Genomic DNA, 15,684 nt, shown 5'->3' with positions numbered 1-15,684 from the left:
TTCCCTGGGGAAAAGGTTAAGCGTGGATGTGGTTTTCTTTGGTGTAGAGACTGCTATTGCTATTGATTGACCTAGCTGAACTCAGAGCAAGAGCCAAAGCTGTGGTATTTCCAGGCAGCTGCAAACATTTTCAGATGTAAGGAGTGTAAAAACAATGGAATAAAAAGCAGTGACATTTTCAATATGAGACCAAAAAAGCCCAACTCATATTTTATTTATTTATCAAAAATAGTTTGAATTATTCATTAAAGTCGATATAAGTGTGTGAAAATACAAGGTGTTCAAGAAGCAGCATCATTAGGGGGGAAGTTAATCATTTGGCAATACTAATTTTGTAACAGATTAATGATTTTTTTCAATGAGGATTTTTTTTTTTCCCCATCAAACTCTTCAGGACAGGAAACTATTTGTACATACTCTTGGCCTGGCTACAAAGGAGATGGAGAAGTATGATTTCCGTGTATTTTCCTGTTCTCTCTGTTCTCCTCTTTTTTTTTTTTATTTTTTTTTTTTTAACCAGGCAAAGAAAACAGCCAGTCATTATCCCTGACCGAGGCATAGCCTGCCAAATCTCACGCTTATTTTCTCGGTTCTTATTTGTTTCATTAACACTTCAGTGAGGGATGCTTTGACATCTCTTCTCTGGGTTGGAGGATATTTATGGTGTGACTTTCCCCATCCATGGCTTCTGCAGGGCACCTGCAACTTCTTTCGCCTGTTTTGTGCAAGTGTAACAGAGTCAAATGCAGGAACTCAAACAGGTACTCTAAATATAAGGATTCTAGTTTTTAAACATTGTCTTTTAACGATGTAATTAAACCTAATTCTCCAAACATTGTGAAAATTCTTACAGGATCAAGATGTTCAGTGTCCTGTAGGTGGTAGATAAAACGGGTGGAAACAGTAATGCTGTCATCAGAAACCTGCTCTGTTAATGCCCCTCAACCCATCCTGAAAGGCTCTCCCTCTGTTCATTGGCCTCTACAGCTGTGCCTTAAACATTGCTCTGAAATACGCTGAATTGTACTCTCTGCAAATGATGACTTTTAAGTCAATTTTTCCTGACTCTGCTAGAAATTTGGCGGGAATTAGCAGTATTAGGTGAGGCTTAAGAATTAGCACCGTCACATCTTTGAATTCAGACACGGAGCAAACAATGAGCTGCCTCTTAGCTTAACATCTTCACTTGGAGGGCGAAATATTAGAAAGATTAATTACTGTCCCCAAGTCAATGCATATGCTGCTTGTGCTGTTCTCAGGGAATCTGCAGTGCCAGGGCCGTACGCAGGCAAAGCCATGGTGCAGAGAGGCTACATAGGTACCCAGTGCCTAAAAATAGGCATCCTGTGCCATTTTAGGCACCCCAAAGTATCTGAGATGTTGGCCTGGGGCTGGCTGGTATGACACACAACCTGCAGGAAATCTCTTTCCTGCCGAAGTGTGGTGGGAAACTGAAAAATATCCTAGGGCTTCTCAAATGGCTTTATTTCAGCAGTGGGATCCCATCCTGCGTTTCTCAAGTCTCACGTTACCTTCCTATCAAGTTACTCTTCCTTGAGTCCTCACAGTGTGACTTCTTGGTTGACTCAGCAGAGCCCTCAATGGAAAGCAAGGGAGTAGTCACAGTCCTGAGCGCTGTCCTGAGTTAATCCGGGAATAGCCCCTTGTTGAAATGTTTCTACGGGATAAATACTGCAGGAGGTAGGCATCAGCAGTTGCTATAGCAGAACTATTGAGGGCTGCAATTTAACTGGGCGTAAAGGAAGAGCAATCTCTATTTTACAGTCTCAGGGTTCAATGGACCTTTCCCTGGGGGGAGTTGCAAACTTAAGCATTCCTATCACGTCCCTATGCCTGATTGGTTTTTTCTGCCCTGTCCCCAAGCTAAAGAAACACTGTTGGGGAATTGCTAACAGAGCTGGGGGGGAATGACAAGGCTTTATCCCCTCCTTGGCTGGTGCTGGCACATTGAGCTGCATCTATATTAGCAGTTACCGAGTGCAGCACCTTGTGCCAGTGGCTGACACAAGGCATCTCTAACAAGGAGATAAGTTGTTGTTTTTTTTTTTATGCGGATGAATTCCTTCAGCCAGGACGGCTGACACGGTAATACACCGAAACTGCCGCAGGCACTGGAAAGAAGGCCAGGAGGAACGGCAGGGAGGAGGTTCGGGCACGCTGTCAGGAGTGAAGGCTTGCTAGTCCTTCAGTTACATTGAAAAGCTCAGGATTTCTTGCATAAAAGACTGATTATAGTCAGAGTTTTTCCTTTTTCACCCTGAGGGTAGTGGAGGAAAGCAGTTGCCATCACTTGGTTGCTGTTCTAGATTCACGTGGTTGTAGTCTATCTAGTGCTGTTGGGTGGGTGATGAGGCTGCGACACGACGGGTGCTCGTGATGGCCGTTAGCAGTACCGCACTGAGAGACAAAACAATGGAAAAGGTGCTAACTCTTCATGAATAACGAAAGCTGTTCAAGGAGTTCATGAATTAGGGTGCCATCGACCTCCAAGGTTATAAAAGTCAGGAAAGGCAGCCTCCAAGATGCGGTAGGAAAAGGCAGATTTACTTTTCCAAGGCTAGACTGCATTTATTAGGAAAAAAAATATCGCTGTTGGACGTGTGCAATATATTAAAGGCAGTGCTGTCTCTGACAGTGGTGAAATGTTATTTACTACTGCAATGTGGTCACTGAATTTTTACTTTCATATATAGGAGTTTGTCCTTAACAGTTGCATAGCTGAATGAAGACTGTGAGAATATTGAGGTCAGAGCTGCCAATTAACCTCCTGATTTCAGAGGCTGATTACTTGATTAATCAAAGACCAGACCCAGCTGAAATGATGGGAAAAAGGTTGTAACAATCCAAGGAAGGGTTGAGTTAATCATGCAGTGATGAGTTTAGTATGGATGGGAAGGTGGGTGGTCGAGAAAGACACAGCCTTTTCAAGCTCGTGAGAAGGGGCAGTGTGTAAGTCACGACCCTTTGGGATTGTGAGCAGGGTTTGGATACTCACCTTACATCCCCCAGCAGTTGGGGGGTTCCCTGTATAGCAGTGTTTTAATGAACAAACTGGTGATGTGCTCTGAGACTGGCTTGCTCCCCTTGGTAAAGCGAGATACAGCTGGGGGGAGACCCGGCGTAAAGGAAATACTTTGCTCGTACATCATCTCCACAAGCCGCTCAGGAAGGCGGAACTGAATTAAATTAAGGTAAGGGGTTGGCCAGTGTTAACTCTCCCTGCGTGGATGCTCTCACACAGAAGTAAAGGGACATGTAGTTCTCTTTAACCATTAAAGAGTTCCTGTCCTTGCCTGGGGATTAAGCTGAATTGGATTAAGGCCAAAGTACTTCTGAGTAGGGGCATCCTCAGTGGCATTTAAGGCACTTTAACTTAACACACTGAATAATCCTTTTGTCCCACCCGGAGCACCTAACTAAAGCAGTACAGAAGATAAAAGGAGACTTGGATTCTTCTGGTGCACTTGCAGCGGCTCAGAGGTGAATCACAGGCAAGTCCATGGCCTTGCAGTTACCATCCTGCGTTCTCCCTACACTGCGCTTGGGAGGCCGATGGAAACACTTTTCAGCAAATACTCAAGCAAAAACTTTTCCACCTCGCTTGGGAAACAATAGTGCTGTAGCTAAAGCCATGCATAAACCCAGCCAAAAACCTTCCTTTATACTGAAGCAGTCAGCTTGCGCTGAAGTTTTTGCTATCCTGCTGCTGGACTCTGAACTAGCTAAAATAAAGACACATGGCCTACATGCGCTGCAGTTATGTCTCTGATCACAGCACAGACAAAGCCTTAAACCTCAGAGTGACAAAAAGGTATCCAAGTGAGGAAGTCTATTTGTTTGCTGTTAGAAAGAGTCAGGGTTTTTTTCTAACCCTGAACTGCAGTGTTGATGAAACAGGCTGACTTGGGAGACATCTCTAGTGTATATTAAAGTAAAGCCAATCTCTGTAATTAATGGGGGGATAAATCGAGGTTTAATTACTCAGAAGGCACCTTGGGTGAAAGATTCATGGTAATTGTTGTGTATCCTCTTGAAGGATTCACAGTACTGGCAGCTCCCTTTGTAGCAATAAAATACAGGGTGAGTGGCAGGCAGTCTCACCGGACCTCTCTTGTAGGGACTAGTCCAGTTAAGGTAGCAAATGCAAAGAGGCAGTGGTACTCTTCAGGCTTTTTATCACAATAAAAGCGCCTTTCTGAATCTTGAGGGATGCCTAAGCAGTGTGTCAATTTGAGATCAAAGCACTTACAGTCAAATCAAGAGTACGTCCTTTATTTATAGGCAACTTCCTCCTGATGCAACCATACAGAGGCGTATTTCTTGCCATTTTTTCCACTTTCTTGCTTCGTGTAGCGTAACACCCTTCTCTTGGGTTCCATGTAGAAGATAAGATGTGTGCATGTGGGGAAATGGATGCTATAGCTTTGAATTTTGTAGTACGTTGTTAAAAGGCTGGCTGAGCAAAAGAAAAATCCATCCCACCAAGACATGTCTGTTTTCCTTCTTCCCCAGTTTATTATCTTTTGGTCTGCTGGGGCCAGAAGGAGAGGAATCTAGCTTGTCTGTTCCTTTACTCTGCCTGCTTAATTCACTTTTTAAAAATTTAATTAACCTTTTCAATTCACTTAGTTTGGCTAGCACTGTAAATACGGTGCAAGGGCTCTGTGCTGATGACGTATAAGAAGGTACCCGTTTTCTTCCCCTACACAGAGCTGAAGAAGCAAGTGGAAAGTGCAGAACTAAAAAATCAGCGTCTGAAAGAAGTTTTCCAGACCAAGATCCAGGAGTTTCGCAAGGTTTGCTACACGCTAACGGGGTACCAGATCGACATCACGACTGAGAATCAGTATCGACTCACCTCCATTTACGCTGAGCACCAAGGGGACTGCCTGCTTTTTAAGGTAGGTCTGTGCACCCCTCGCTGCACCTGCTTCTTTGGGTTCATGGTTTTCAGCATGCCAGAACATATTTACTCTTTCTCAGTGATTAGACTGGAAAATCACTGCCCCCCCGCTATATGACCGGGTGTTCCTTATAAGGGAAGTAAAGATCCTTTCTTCTTTTAAAAAATTACCTTAGAAGGTTTGACATCTGATCTCTCACTTATATATCAAAGTCAGAAGTAAAGAGAAGAGACTATATGTGCATAATACCTAAGACATCTGGCCTTGCACTTCACCTTTTTATATTATCAGTTATATATGCCGTGGCAATAAAACCTTATGTAACCATCAAGGTTTCACCCTTACTTCACTACGAGATATACGTCCTTTCTGTCTTTGCTATCCTCTAGCTTGTCTGCGTGTCATCATCTTGTCTTTATGTAAATTGGAATCCCTTTTGAGCAGCAACTCATCCTTGTGTGTGTGAAGTGCCATTTATGTGAACAGCACAGATGAGTAGCAATAACAGTCTGTCTTCTGTCAGTCTGATACCTTTATTGGTCTAGCTAGGTGGGCTGAGGGTGGGTTGTGGCTTGATAGGCGCCGTTTTTCTTTTGCATTACCTTCCAGCTAGCACAGTTGGGCTGATGCATTAGAGAACCGAGGTGTGACATTAGAGTCAGCAAGCTGTTAAGTGCCATCTTTACCTTGGTTCAGATGTCAACAGCCCATGTTTACAGGTCAGCGGGAGAACTTTCTCCTCCTCGGTGGCAAACACAACTGGCACTTAAAATCATACCTGCCTCCCACTGATCCCCCTGGGCTGAGTCTCATTGATGAGAAGGATGAGGGGTTTGGAGGTGTTCAGTACAGGAGGGAACTCTACAAGCAGGAACCGGAGGGGTTCTCTTTCTCCAGACCTACAGCTGTGTGCTGCGTGTGGATTACTGCGGTATTGTTTCTGTACGTAACAGGACAAACGTTTTTGAGTTCTGCAACTTCAGAAAAAACAACCAGCAAACAACAAATAAAGCAAGTGAGAGTAAGTATGAGACAGCACCTGGGATCCTTAGTAAAACTGGGAAAATATCCCCAAAACAGTTGTATTACTTGACCTTAGGAGGGTTCTGGACTAACTGCCACACATGGCAAGAAAAAAAAGCTCAGTGTCCAGAGGGGAGAATAACTGCTGGTTTTAAGGTACCATCCCTGAATCCTGAAAACAGTTCTCTGTTGAGATGGTGCAATGCTGTTAGTTCTAACGCTTCCAGAGGCCTGTGCTCACACCTGTAGTTTAAATGTTTAGTGAATGAAACTTCAGCAGACTCCTGGAGATGTCTGTTGGATGCCATGGCCAGACACTACAACTAGCAGTTCTTTGTATGTCATAGGAGAGATGGCATGTTTGGAGAAAGTGAAGAAAATGTGAGAAAATTGTGTACTGGCCACATGAACAGGAACTGGCTGGCATCTCGGTAATTTGTCTTCAGTAGGATCAAGTTCTCCTTCATGTCGTGGCAATAGAAATGATATACATGCAGGAGAGTGAATAATAAAGTACAGATTCCTCTCTGTAAACACTCTTCTTGCTTTCTCTTCTTCACTCAAATCTTTATTCCCAAGTACATCCAGAGGATGAGGGTGAGTGTCACCAGGTAGAGCGAATCTTACATTTCCCAAAGCCAAGGGTGGGTTGCTTTTTGATTCATGGAATTCCTCAGCCTCTCTTACCTCACACACCTCTTCGGATAGGAGAACCAGATTTGCTAATTAGAGCCTGAACAACAAAAATCTCAGACTCTCTTTTCTCCCTGTTCAGTAAATCGCAGACAATTCCCACCGTCTGCAGCTTAGAATAGTAGTAGAATATAAACAACAAATTATTTCCTTGCTGAGTCCAGACAGCTGGTTCTCATGTATGTACTAAGGATTGAATCTTGACTACAGCTTCCAGCGAGGTTATGTGTTTATGCTGTGGAATTTCTGAGCCATAGCAGACTGTGGGTGTTTGTGTGCATTTCGTTAACCCAAAGAGGTCACAAAGCAGGGAATACTATTTGTATTTATTCCGTTCAAGCAATTTATGGAACAGGGTCTATATAATTAAACCAGAGAACTCCCCTGGCACTTTACAAGCTTTTGTAGTTTGCATGTAAACTTTAGAGCATATTTCAGTAGCACTGCTGGTGGCATTTAATTTTTGGTGAGGCTTCAATAACAGGGATGCAATAGGAGCTACTGTAATGTAACCCCTTCAAAGCTAAATGAAGATGAAAGATGTGCTTGGTTTTCCTGACCAAGGTATACTGTTACTGTAGTAGGGCTTATTATCTACATGCTGTATGTGTCTAACCAATTTGCATTAATTGGAATTACAGCTTCAATGAAAGGGTTAATCCCAGTGCCATGCTGCAAATATAAATGACTGCATCTATAAATGAGCACTGAATTCCAATGAAACCGTATCAGTATTTATTGGCAATCCCTATTGATGCAACAGATGAGCTCATCAACTTGAAGGATGTTCCAGTGATTTTGAGACCCTCTGTGTGCGAGTGTGTAGGCAGCAGGGCGCACCTCAGACTTCACAGCTCGCTCTCGCTTGTTTGCTCTTTTTTATTCTTTTAATTAAATGCTGTGGAAAACAGCATTACAGATTCCTCACCGGGAGTTTAGTTTCTGATTATTTTTTTGTGGGATGTAATGCGTTATAGTTATTGCGGCACTTGACAGGTTCGTATTCTGTTCCCGTTGCTGGTACATTAGATGTGCTAGGCCACGGCACAGACTTTGCATTCTGCATAATGCTTGACTGGTGTGTCTAGGCCAGCCCACCCGTGAGATGTCCGAGAACTGCATTGACTCCCTTTGTAACAATCCATTAAAGATATCTATTAAAATAAACAAACGTTGCTGGGAAGCAGCTTTGCCAACTTGGAATTAAGCAGTGGCAAATCAGGATGTCATTGCTTGGCCCTGTGTACATCGTGCTGTTTACCCTTGTCTCTGGCTAGATCCTGAATGAGAGTAAGGAAATGAGGCCTTTAGAAAGGCAATGACAATTGTTTCAGACAAAGAAAGTCTTTTGGTAAACAGAAAGACTGGTCAAATTTGAAGAGGAGATGATTTGGAGACACTTGTACAAATGAACAAACAGTGTAGAGAAATTAAATCATGGGCTTTTTCTTTTTGTGTGCCTAAAGACACAATTCCAACCAAAGCATTTGAAGCCAATCAATTTAAAATGAAAAGAGTGGAAATCCTTTTATTTGATAGACCCTATGGCTTCAAGGTACGGCTGAGAGCAGGAGCTCAGTACATTTTCTAAGTTGGTAAGACATGTTTGTGGACAAATAATAATACCTAATTTTACATTAAATATTTACATTTACCTTAAGCAGGGACATGCAGAGCGCTCTGCTTTGAGATGTAAAGGCAATCTTTTTCCATAGAGGTTAGGAAGAAAATTCCCATTCACACTGCTTATTTTTTGGGTCGTGTCTACATATGGTTTTGCTGCTGCTGTATCTGGCAACGTTCAACTCCATCCTCTGGAAATACTTAGGAATGAAGACTTGAGTGAAGAAGAGAGAGCAAGAAGAGTGCTCAGAGAGAGCAATCTGTGCTTGATTATTCACTGTGCTTCAGGTAAAGTGTTTCTACTGTTGTGGCTTGAATGTGGTGCTGGTCACATTCTTGATAGAATCCTGGACTGAAAAGGCAATCGATCTGCTCCTGTGTTACAACTACATCAAGTCTGGCAGTGTTTGAAGCTTTTTCTGGTTTCAGATTCCTCTACTTTCTCAAAAAGGAGTGTTCGGATTTCTTAGTAATTCATATATAAATTATTTGGGTCCAAGATGATTGGTAAGGAAGTTAAAACAGACAAACTCTTTCCAGTATCACAGCGGTGTTATGTGTCTGAGCTCAAAATAGTCCTGGCCAAAAGGCTGCCTTTAGACAGATACTGTCTATATCCTCAGGGCCCAGCCTTGCAGAGTACAGAATTGTCTCTGCTTCCAGGTCTCATCTGTGTTGCTATTTTCTGTCAAAATTATCAAATGGAAACCCAAACACCAGCGGTAGCTCATTGAAGAGCATCCCCAAGTTGGTAGGCTTTATCTCTTGAAAGAGAATACCCAAGATACCTGACAGCAAACAAAACCAGAAGCATCTTGACACAGCTTGAGAATGTTGCCAGCTACAGGGCTGGCACTTCTTGCTGCAAAATAAAACTTTTATTGGTGTCCTGTTGGATTGGTAATACGGTAATAAAATCAACAGCTTTTCTGCAACCTGTTAAATTAACAGCCAGTGTGCACACGCTGTCTTTGATGCACACCTCTTTAAGGACTTACATAAAGAGTTGGTTTGCAGATCTATAAGGGGAACTGTCACTGTCAAACGTCAAGGCAATCTGACAAGTGAACACTTGCTTCCGATGTGGTTCACTGTGTGTGCAAAGGCAGAACATAGAGGAGTGAAAAGGGTAAAGGCTTTGTACGGAAGGTGGCTACGGTGGAAGCACAGACACCACTTTTAACTTCCCAGTCTTCCTTTGCTTGCCTCATTGCTTGGGTACCCTGCCATCCTGTTGCCTCTGTATTGACAAGGTGTGTAAAATGCAATAGGGCAGCTATGCGCGCAAGAAGTAATAGCTGAATTCTCTTTTCCTGAGGAGGGAAATGAGACTGGATTGAATAGGAAAGAACTCGGAGGCTATTTTTCAAACACAGAGTGATGCTGACAAACTGCTGGCTGAAAGGGGGAGACAAAACTCATCTTGGTTAAACGTGCGGGGAGAGCCCAGTCTGCTGAGATTCCAGGGCAGCCTTAGCATCAGTTTGGCCGGGGCACACCAGTGAACAATGTAGATCTCAGAATAAGCAGGATGGTTAATACAGGGATTACTTTTACTCACTTGAGTACTCTTGTTTCGTCTTGAAGCTGATAGCCCTGTTGGGAGCTCTGAATCGGAGTCTACATGCTTGGTATACCTGCAGTTTCAGTTATTGCCTCCTTGAACCCAGCAGAGTATCTCTGAGAAGCATGTTCTAGCTGTTTGTTTCTTTTTGCATCTCTATCTTCTCCCCTCTCCTCCTCCTCACCCTTGATGAGTCTCAAGGGGAGAAAGAAATCACAGTTTTGATGGAGTGCTATTCTTCCAGCAGCCGTCTCACGCTCTTGCACACACAATCAAAAATAACAATGGGGCTCATCGGTGGAGGAGGCCAGGCAGCAAGAGTTTGATTAGAGATTGTAGGCCTCTGTTAACTCCTCATTCTTGTTAATTACAAGTTATTTTATTTTTATATTTTGTTTTCAATTTGCCAATGTCGTTGTTGGAGACTTGATTTCTCCTCAGCTCTGGGAGCGCCTGCCGTCGCTGTGCGAGTGTGATGCCTTCCTGCCAGATGATTGCTCTGGGGTTCCTGGAAGGGTCAGCAAGGACCCATTTGGGTTGCACTAATCAGCAGCTCTGAAACAGGAGCTGTTGAGCAATCTATGGTGTTACAGCATCAAATCCTGTATTTAAACTTCCCACGCATCATTTTCTTTCAGATATCGTAGCAGCCTGTTTCATGTTAGGACCTTACTTTAATTCTTGCCACTGTCTTCATCTTATTCTGCTCTTTCTCATGCCTTTTTTCCTCCTGACACAGTTTCTCTCCTACTGCATGTGCTTCCCTAAACAACTGCCTATCCTCTAGGGCAGGGTAGGAGTTTTTTTCCTTTTTTAATTTTTTTTTTCTTTTTTCTTTTCAAAAGAAACAAGTCACCTCAAGGATAGTGGAGAGATCTAACAGAAGGTTTTCTTTTTACTGAATTTCTGAGCAAAAGGATGCTGCTCCAAGACTTCAGGAAGCTGGGCTGAAGCCTCGTTCCAACTGAGAAAAGTTAATGCTTTTTCTCTGCCTCTGTTTCCCATCTGTATGAGGCGGATGATGCTCCTGCAAATGTCACTAGACTGTTGTGAGGATAAATAGACTGTGCTGATGGGGAGCATAGAGCAGCTTTGGGCTGGGGAATACACTCCGCTGTTACCTGCCGGTCTGGTGCAATACCCATTTCCAGCATGTTGGCACCACTTCTTCCCCTTCCCTGCCGTGTCTGTGAGTCTGCCAGGGTAGACCCAGCCATGCAGGTAATTAATGCTGATGATGTTGGAGAATTATTCCAGTGACTGAGTCTTTCCTGAGTAGTGGGAGGGTGGTATATGTGAGGCTCTGTGAAAGGTCTGAGATTTGTCTTGCCGATGGGTGCATCCTCTCTGTTGGAGTGACTGATGTGTTACACTGTGAGGCAGATACAAAACCCGTCACTTCAACAAAGCAGGTCTGGTTTTGGGCAGGAAACGTGAGTTTGGCTTACAGATGCCATCTGAGATGCAGGTTGTCCCTCTGCAATTCTGTGTTTGCTTTGTAATCATCAGCTGTTGGCTACCAAGCTGCTTTTGGAGTTTCCCTTCCCTTCGCTCCTTCATGCCCGAAGGGCATGGCAGTGCCAGGGCTGTATCACTAGGTCTCCCTCCCCGCAGCACCCTGCTTGTGGTGGCATGAGCTCTGCCTCTCTGTCTGCGCTTCCCCTCTCTTGGCAAAGGAGCAGGGCACTGGAAAAAAGGCAGCGTTCAAGTTAATTCCACAAACTCTGCACCATGACTGTCAGTACTGCTGATGGCCTCATCCAGGCAACAGGGCACAGCAGACATCAGCCATCCCAGCTGAAGGACCACAGCTTCTGGTGGACTTGGCAGTGTTAGGTTTATGGTTGCACTCAATGATCTTAAAGGTCTTTTCCAACCCAAATGATTCTATGATTCTGCAATAACAATAAGTAACCAAGTTACTGGAATATGTCTTTTTTAATAAGTTTGCAATTCATCTCTTTCCAAATTCCCTTTTCCTTCATTAAAATATCTCTTATTTAATGAAATGGGAAAGACAGCCATTGCTTTCTAGGGAGAGTCACGTGCACCAACATGGAGCACAGGTCACTGATGAGAATTTAATTAAACCAGAGCATCCAGGATGGTGTAGCAGCGTGTGTGGCCCTGGAGGGATGTGTGGTGTAGGACAACACGGGGCAGGTTGTACCCTAGCTCTGCCTGTGACCCAAACCAGGCAGCTGCTGCCTCCATCCTTATGCCGTACGGCAGAGCCAGGTAGCCCCGCACACCACAGCACAGCCCTGCGCCCCAGACAATCCAAAAGCTGCTGCTGTGTCAGCGTAAGTTAACAGGAGGCAGAGCAGATCCTGGCTGACTTACCTGCTACAATAAAAGCCTCTCCTTCCTTTCCACCCCCCTGCCACGTTCCCAGCACCCGCATGATTGCAATTTGCTGAAGAAGAGTTGGTCTCGTCACTGGCTATGCCCGGTCTCCCCGCAGGAGGTCTCGGGAGAGAAGGATGTCTGCGTCCGCCCGCTGCTGTATTTGAACAGCTTACAAAGGACTGTGTGGGCTAACAGGACTGTATTTATGCACTGTGAGACAAAGACAGTGTTAAATAACGGATAAAGCAGAGGAGATATAAGCAAAACCACTCCTGGATTCTTGTTCCCATCTCTGCCGCTCAGTTGCCGCTTGGCTTTGCTCTAGGTCACTCAACCTTCTGGTTTTCTCTGTCCCTCTCACCTGGGTGCAGGATATTACCATTCATGGACTTCCATGGGGGTTTGAGAAGCTTTTCAAAATGTTCTGCAGTGGGGAAGCTGCAGGTGAATGGACTGGAGATGTAACCGGTGCAGCTGGCTTTTGTTATACGTGAATGGATGCAGCAAATTCTCCCTCAGACGTGTGGTGCAGCCGGCATGGGCCAGGGGCCTGGGGCGGCACAGCTGCTCCTCTCGTTTTCTGTGGGTACCTGCCACCTTCAACTGGCATTAAATCTCTTCAATTTTATTTATTTATTTGAGTCTCTGTTAGTTTCAAAAGATGTTCTACTTAGAGCCTATGTGATTGACACTCTTGAAGGAAAAGGTGTGATGCCTTCGAGTCCGGGCGATGGGGGAACGGCAAAGCCTTGCTGCAGCACACACAAAATGGGTGTTTTGCAAAGCAGCTTTTGATACACGCTTGTTGCTTTCCCTGGCTGCTCTGTTCTGAATTTGCAGAACACGCAGAGCCGTGTCAGCAAACCACAACCCCGCTGGTTGCTTGCGTATGGTTATGTTCAAAGCCGCACATGAAAAGGAGTGGAAAATTGCTGGAGGTTTTTATCCTTTTGCGGGGGAAGAGTCTTGAGTTTCTGGGTACCTTGCATCTCGGCCATCTTTCCTGGCTGCCCCACAGTTTCAATTATTCGTCTGCCTTTGGACACGAGGAGGAGAGGACAGGCCCATCCCATCTCTCCTGCCTTGGGTCAGTTCTGGGCCTCTGCCAGTGTTGGTCTGCTCCAAGGCGAGCCTGTTCAGCCGCAGCAAGACTGTCACGACATCATCTTCTATGCCATCCCTGTGTGACAAATGGTGTCAGGGATTTTTAGCAATCCCTGTGGCCCTTTCCTCCACTTGTGATCCTGCATGGACATCCCTGAAGCACCTTTTTAGCTGACTGTGAGGAGTGGTTGGTGATGCAGAGGGCATGCAGTCGCAGCTTTGCTGAGGGACTTCAAGATGGCTTTTGTACCACTCCTTCACCTTGTCTCTAAGTGTTCCGGGAACAGATTTGTGAGAAGACTTCTAGGAAAAGCAGTTAGCTCCAGAAAACAACTCTGAGGTGAGACGCAGCTGGTAACATCCAGCAAAGCACCCACCAGCGTGTCAGTGCCCCAGGTCATAGCAGCCCAGCCCAGCCTGTACAAAGCCAGCAGCGAGAGTGAGTGGCAGCCGCTGCCTCTCTTCTTTCTGGAGTAAGCAGCACATTGTTTAAATACAACTATAAGTAGGGCTTATCTCTTGGGATTTATAGCTACTCCCTGTGCTTGACTGGGGCAAAAGATTTTCTAATCTCCAGGGAGGGAAGAGGGTGTGTGTTTGTGTGTATAAAAAACCGTTCAGAAATATGGAAATACAGCGAAAGATTCCCATGCTGGTATGGTCTTGGGACATCTAGCCTCTCCATCTGAAGACTGGATCTGGGCTCATACAAAGGTCTTCTCCTTTATTTGTTGTGAATATACATGCTTGTGTTGTGCCCTCATCTAGGATTTCAGAGTTGAAAGGTTTCAGCCTAAATTTCGTTTGGATAACGAGGTGGTTTGTCCTTTCTCACAAGGCTTGGCAGGTGAGTGGGGAGGGGTGTAGCGGGGGAATAGTGAGGAGCAAAGAATGCGGTGTGCTGGCCACAGCTCCCCTTTGGCAACTAAAGGGCCACCATCCAGGGTGAGACAGGAGCTGGCATCTCACAGCCATATGTTCCTCTGTCATCCTTGTATTGCTTCCACACTTCAAAGCCTAAATGCTCAATTATTACATGGCTCTTAACCATGAAGTTAGTGTTGCATAAACCAGTTAATACGCTTTCTCTGAAACTGGCTTGCCAGTTTAAGATAAGACCCCATATTTCAAAGCTTGTTAGGCGGCTCTTCTTCATGGGATCCCAGTCTCTGCCATGTTAGGGTGTTCCCTAAGACCTTTACCTAAAGAGAATTCTCTTACATTTTCTTTTTGGAGAAACCGCTTGTAGGAAAACAAAAGTAGTAACTGCTATGAGTGTACCTTCTGCTTTGCTCCAAGACGTCACACTTTGATTTGGAGGCAGTTATTGCTGGAGAGGGTTGGGAGCACATTGAGCACTCAGTCATGGCGTTCCTTCAAGATTTGATGCACTTCACAGCATCAGGGAATCTTAAGCGCAACGTGCCATGCAGGCTCTCTGGATCATAACATGTCCTGTCAGTGGTGCAATATGAATCTATTAATGCTGGTGTCCTTGCCACGGTGCTGTATCTGTGGAGCGATGACAGAAGGCAGCAGTACACTGAAAATCCTTCTGGAGAGCTTTGTTATGGGGACTGGCTGCTGTGATTCTGGTGGAGTCCTGCCCTGTGCTACAGAACAGCTTTTGCAGCTCAGCTCTTTATGTTCTGTATACTTAAGGAATTAACACTTAACATGGATACAGATTAATGTTAGGATTTAATAATGTATCAACTGCCTTTATTCATATACGTGGAAATGGTGAAAAACCTATTCTGTTCTCATATTTGCTTCAAACAAACAAGTACATGACTCATCCTAACTCCACACACAAAATATTCATTCTGCCCCATGTGTATGTTAACAGTAAGAGCGGGCAACTTGGTACTATTTTAGGACTTTGGGTTTAATGTATTTTCTTTTTTGCCAATTGCATGAGAACATCCTTTGAGGAAGAAGTGCGGAGAGGTATTTTGTGTCAAATCTATCTTATAAGGATTCATAGCTAAATCACATTGCTGCTTTCTCCTCCACAAGGGAAGCAGGGAATTTGAGAGCTGAAGATGACCTCCAGCTTTGGTAACTCCCAAGATTATCTTTTGATGGTATCTTTAGCTTCTAGAAGACAAGCCTGTCTGCCTGTATCTTGGAGGGAATATATCAAACTGAGGCTTGAAAATTTTAATTTGTCCCTAATCTATATTCAGTTTCAGCTAAAGCAGGTAGCTGATAACAGTGGATCTATCTCAAGCGTGTTCTGGGGAGCTGACATAAATTTCAACCTTAAACTGAAGGGTTTGTCTGTCTTAATGGAAGGCTCTGGAGAGCATTTCATGTGCTAGCTGTCACTTTGCATTTCTGAGATGCATCCGACTCTGGAGAGGGGATTCTTTGTAGATGATTTTTATATGAAGCAGATCG

At 44.5% G+C, this 15,684-nt stretch overlaps 1 protein-coding gene across 1 annotated transcript in view; it reads left to right on the top strand.

Moving 5' to 3' along the window:
* Nucleotides 1–15,684, top strand: part of MAD1L1 (MAD1 mitotic arrest deficient-like 1 (yeast)) — a gene marked incomplete at its 5' end in the record, with an annotated part of 190,615 nt that overhangs the window by 93,945 nt on the left and 80,986 nt on the right. Inside the window, one exon of the mRNA XM_009699503.1 lies at nt 4,732–4,922. Within this exon, the coding sequence (XP_009697805.1) occupies nt 4,732–4,922 (191 nt within the window). The remainder of the gene's footprint in view (nt 1–4,731; nt 4,923–15,684) is intronic.

This window comes from Cariama cristata, unplaced genomic scaffold (genome assembly GCF_000690535.1).
Source record: "Cariama cristata isolate BGI_N322 unplaced genomic scaffold, ASM69053v1 scaffold6084, whole genome shotgun sequence".
Lineage (NCBI taxonomy): Eukaryota > Metazoa > Chordata > Aves > Cariamiformes > Cariamidae > Cariama > Cariama cristata.
This window is presented reverse-complemented; position numbering and strand designations above follow the sequence as displayed.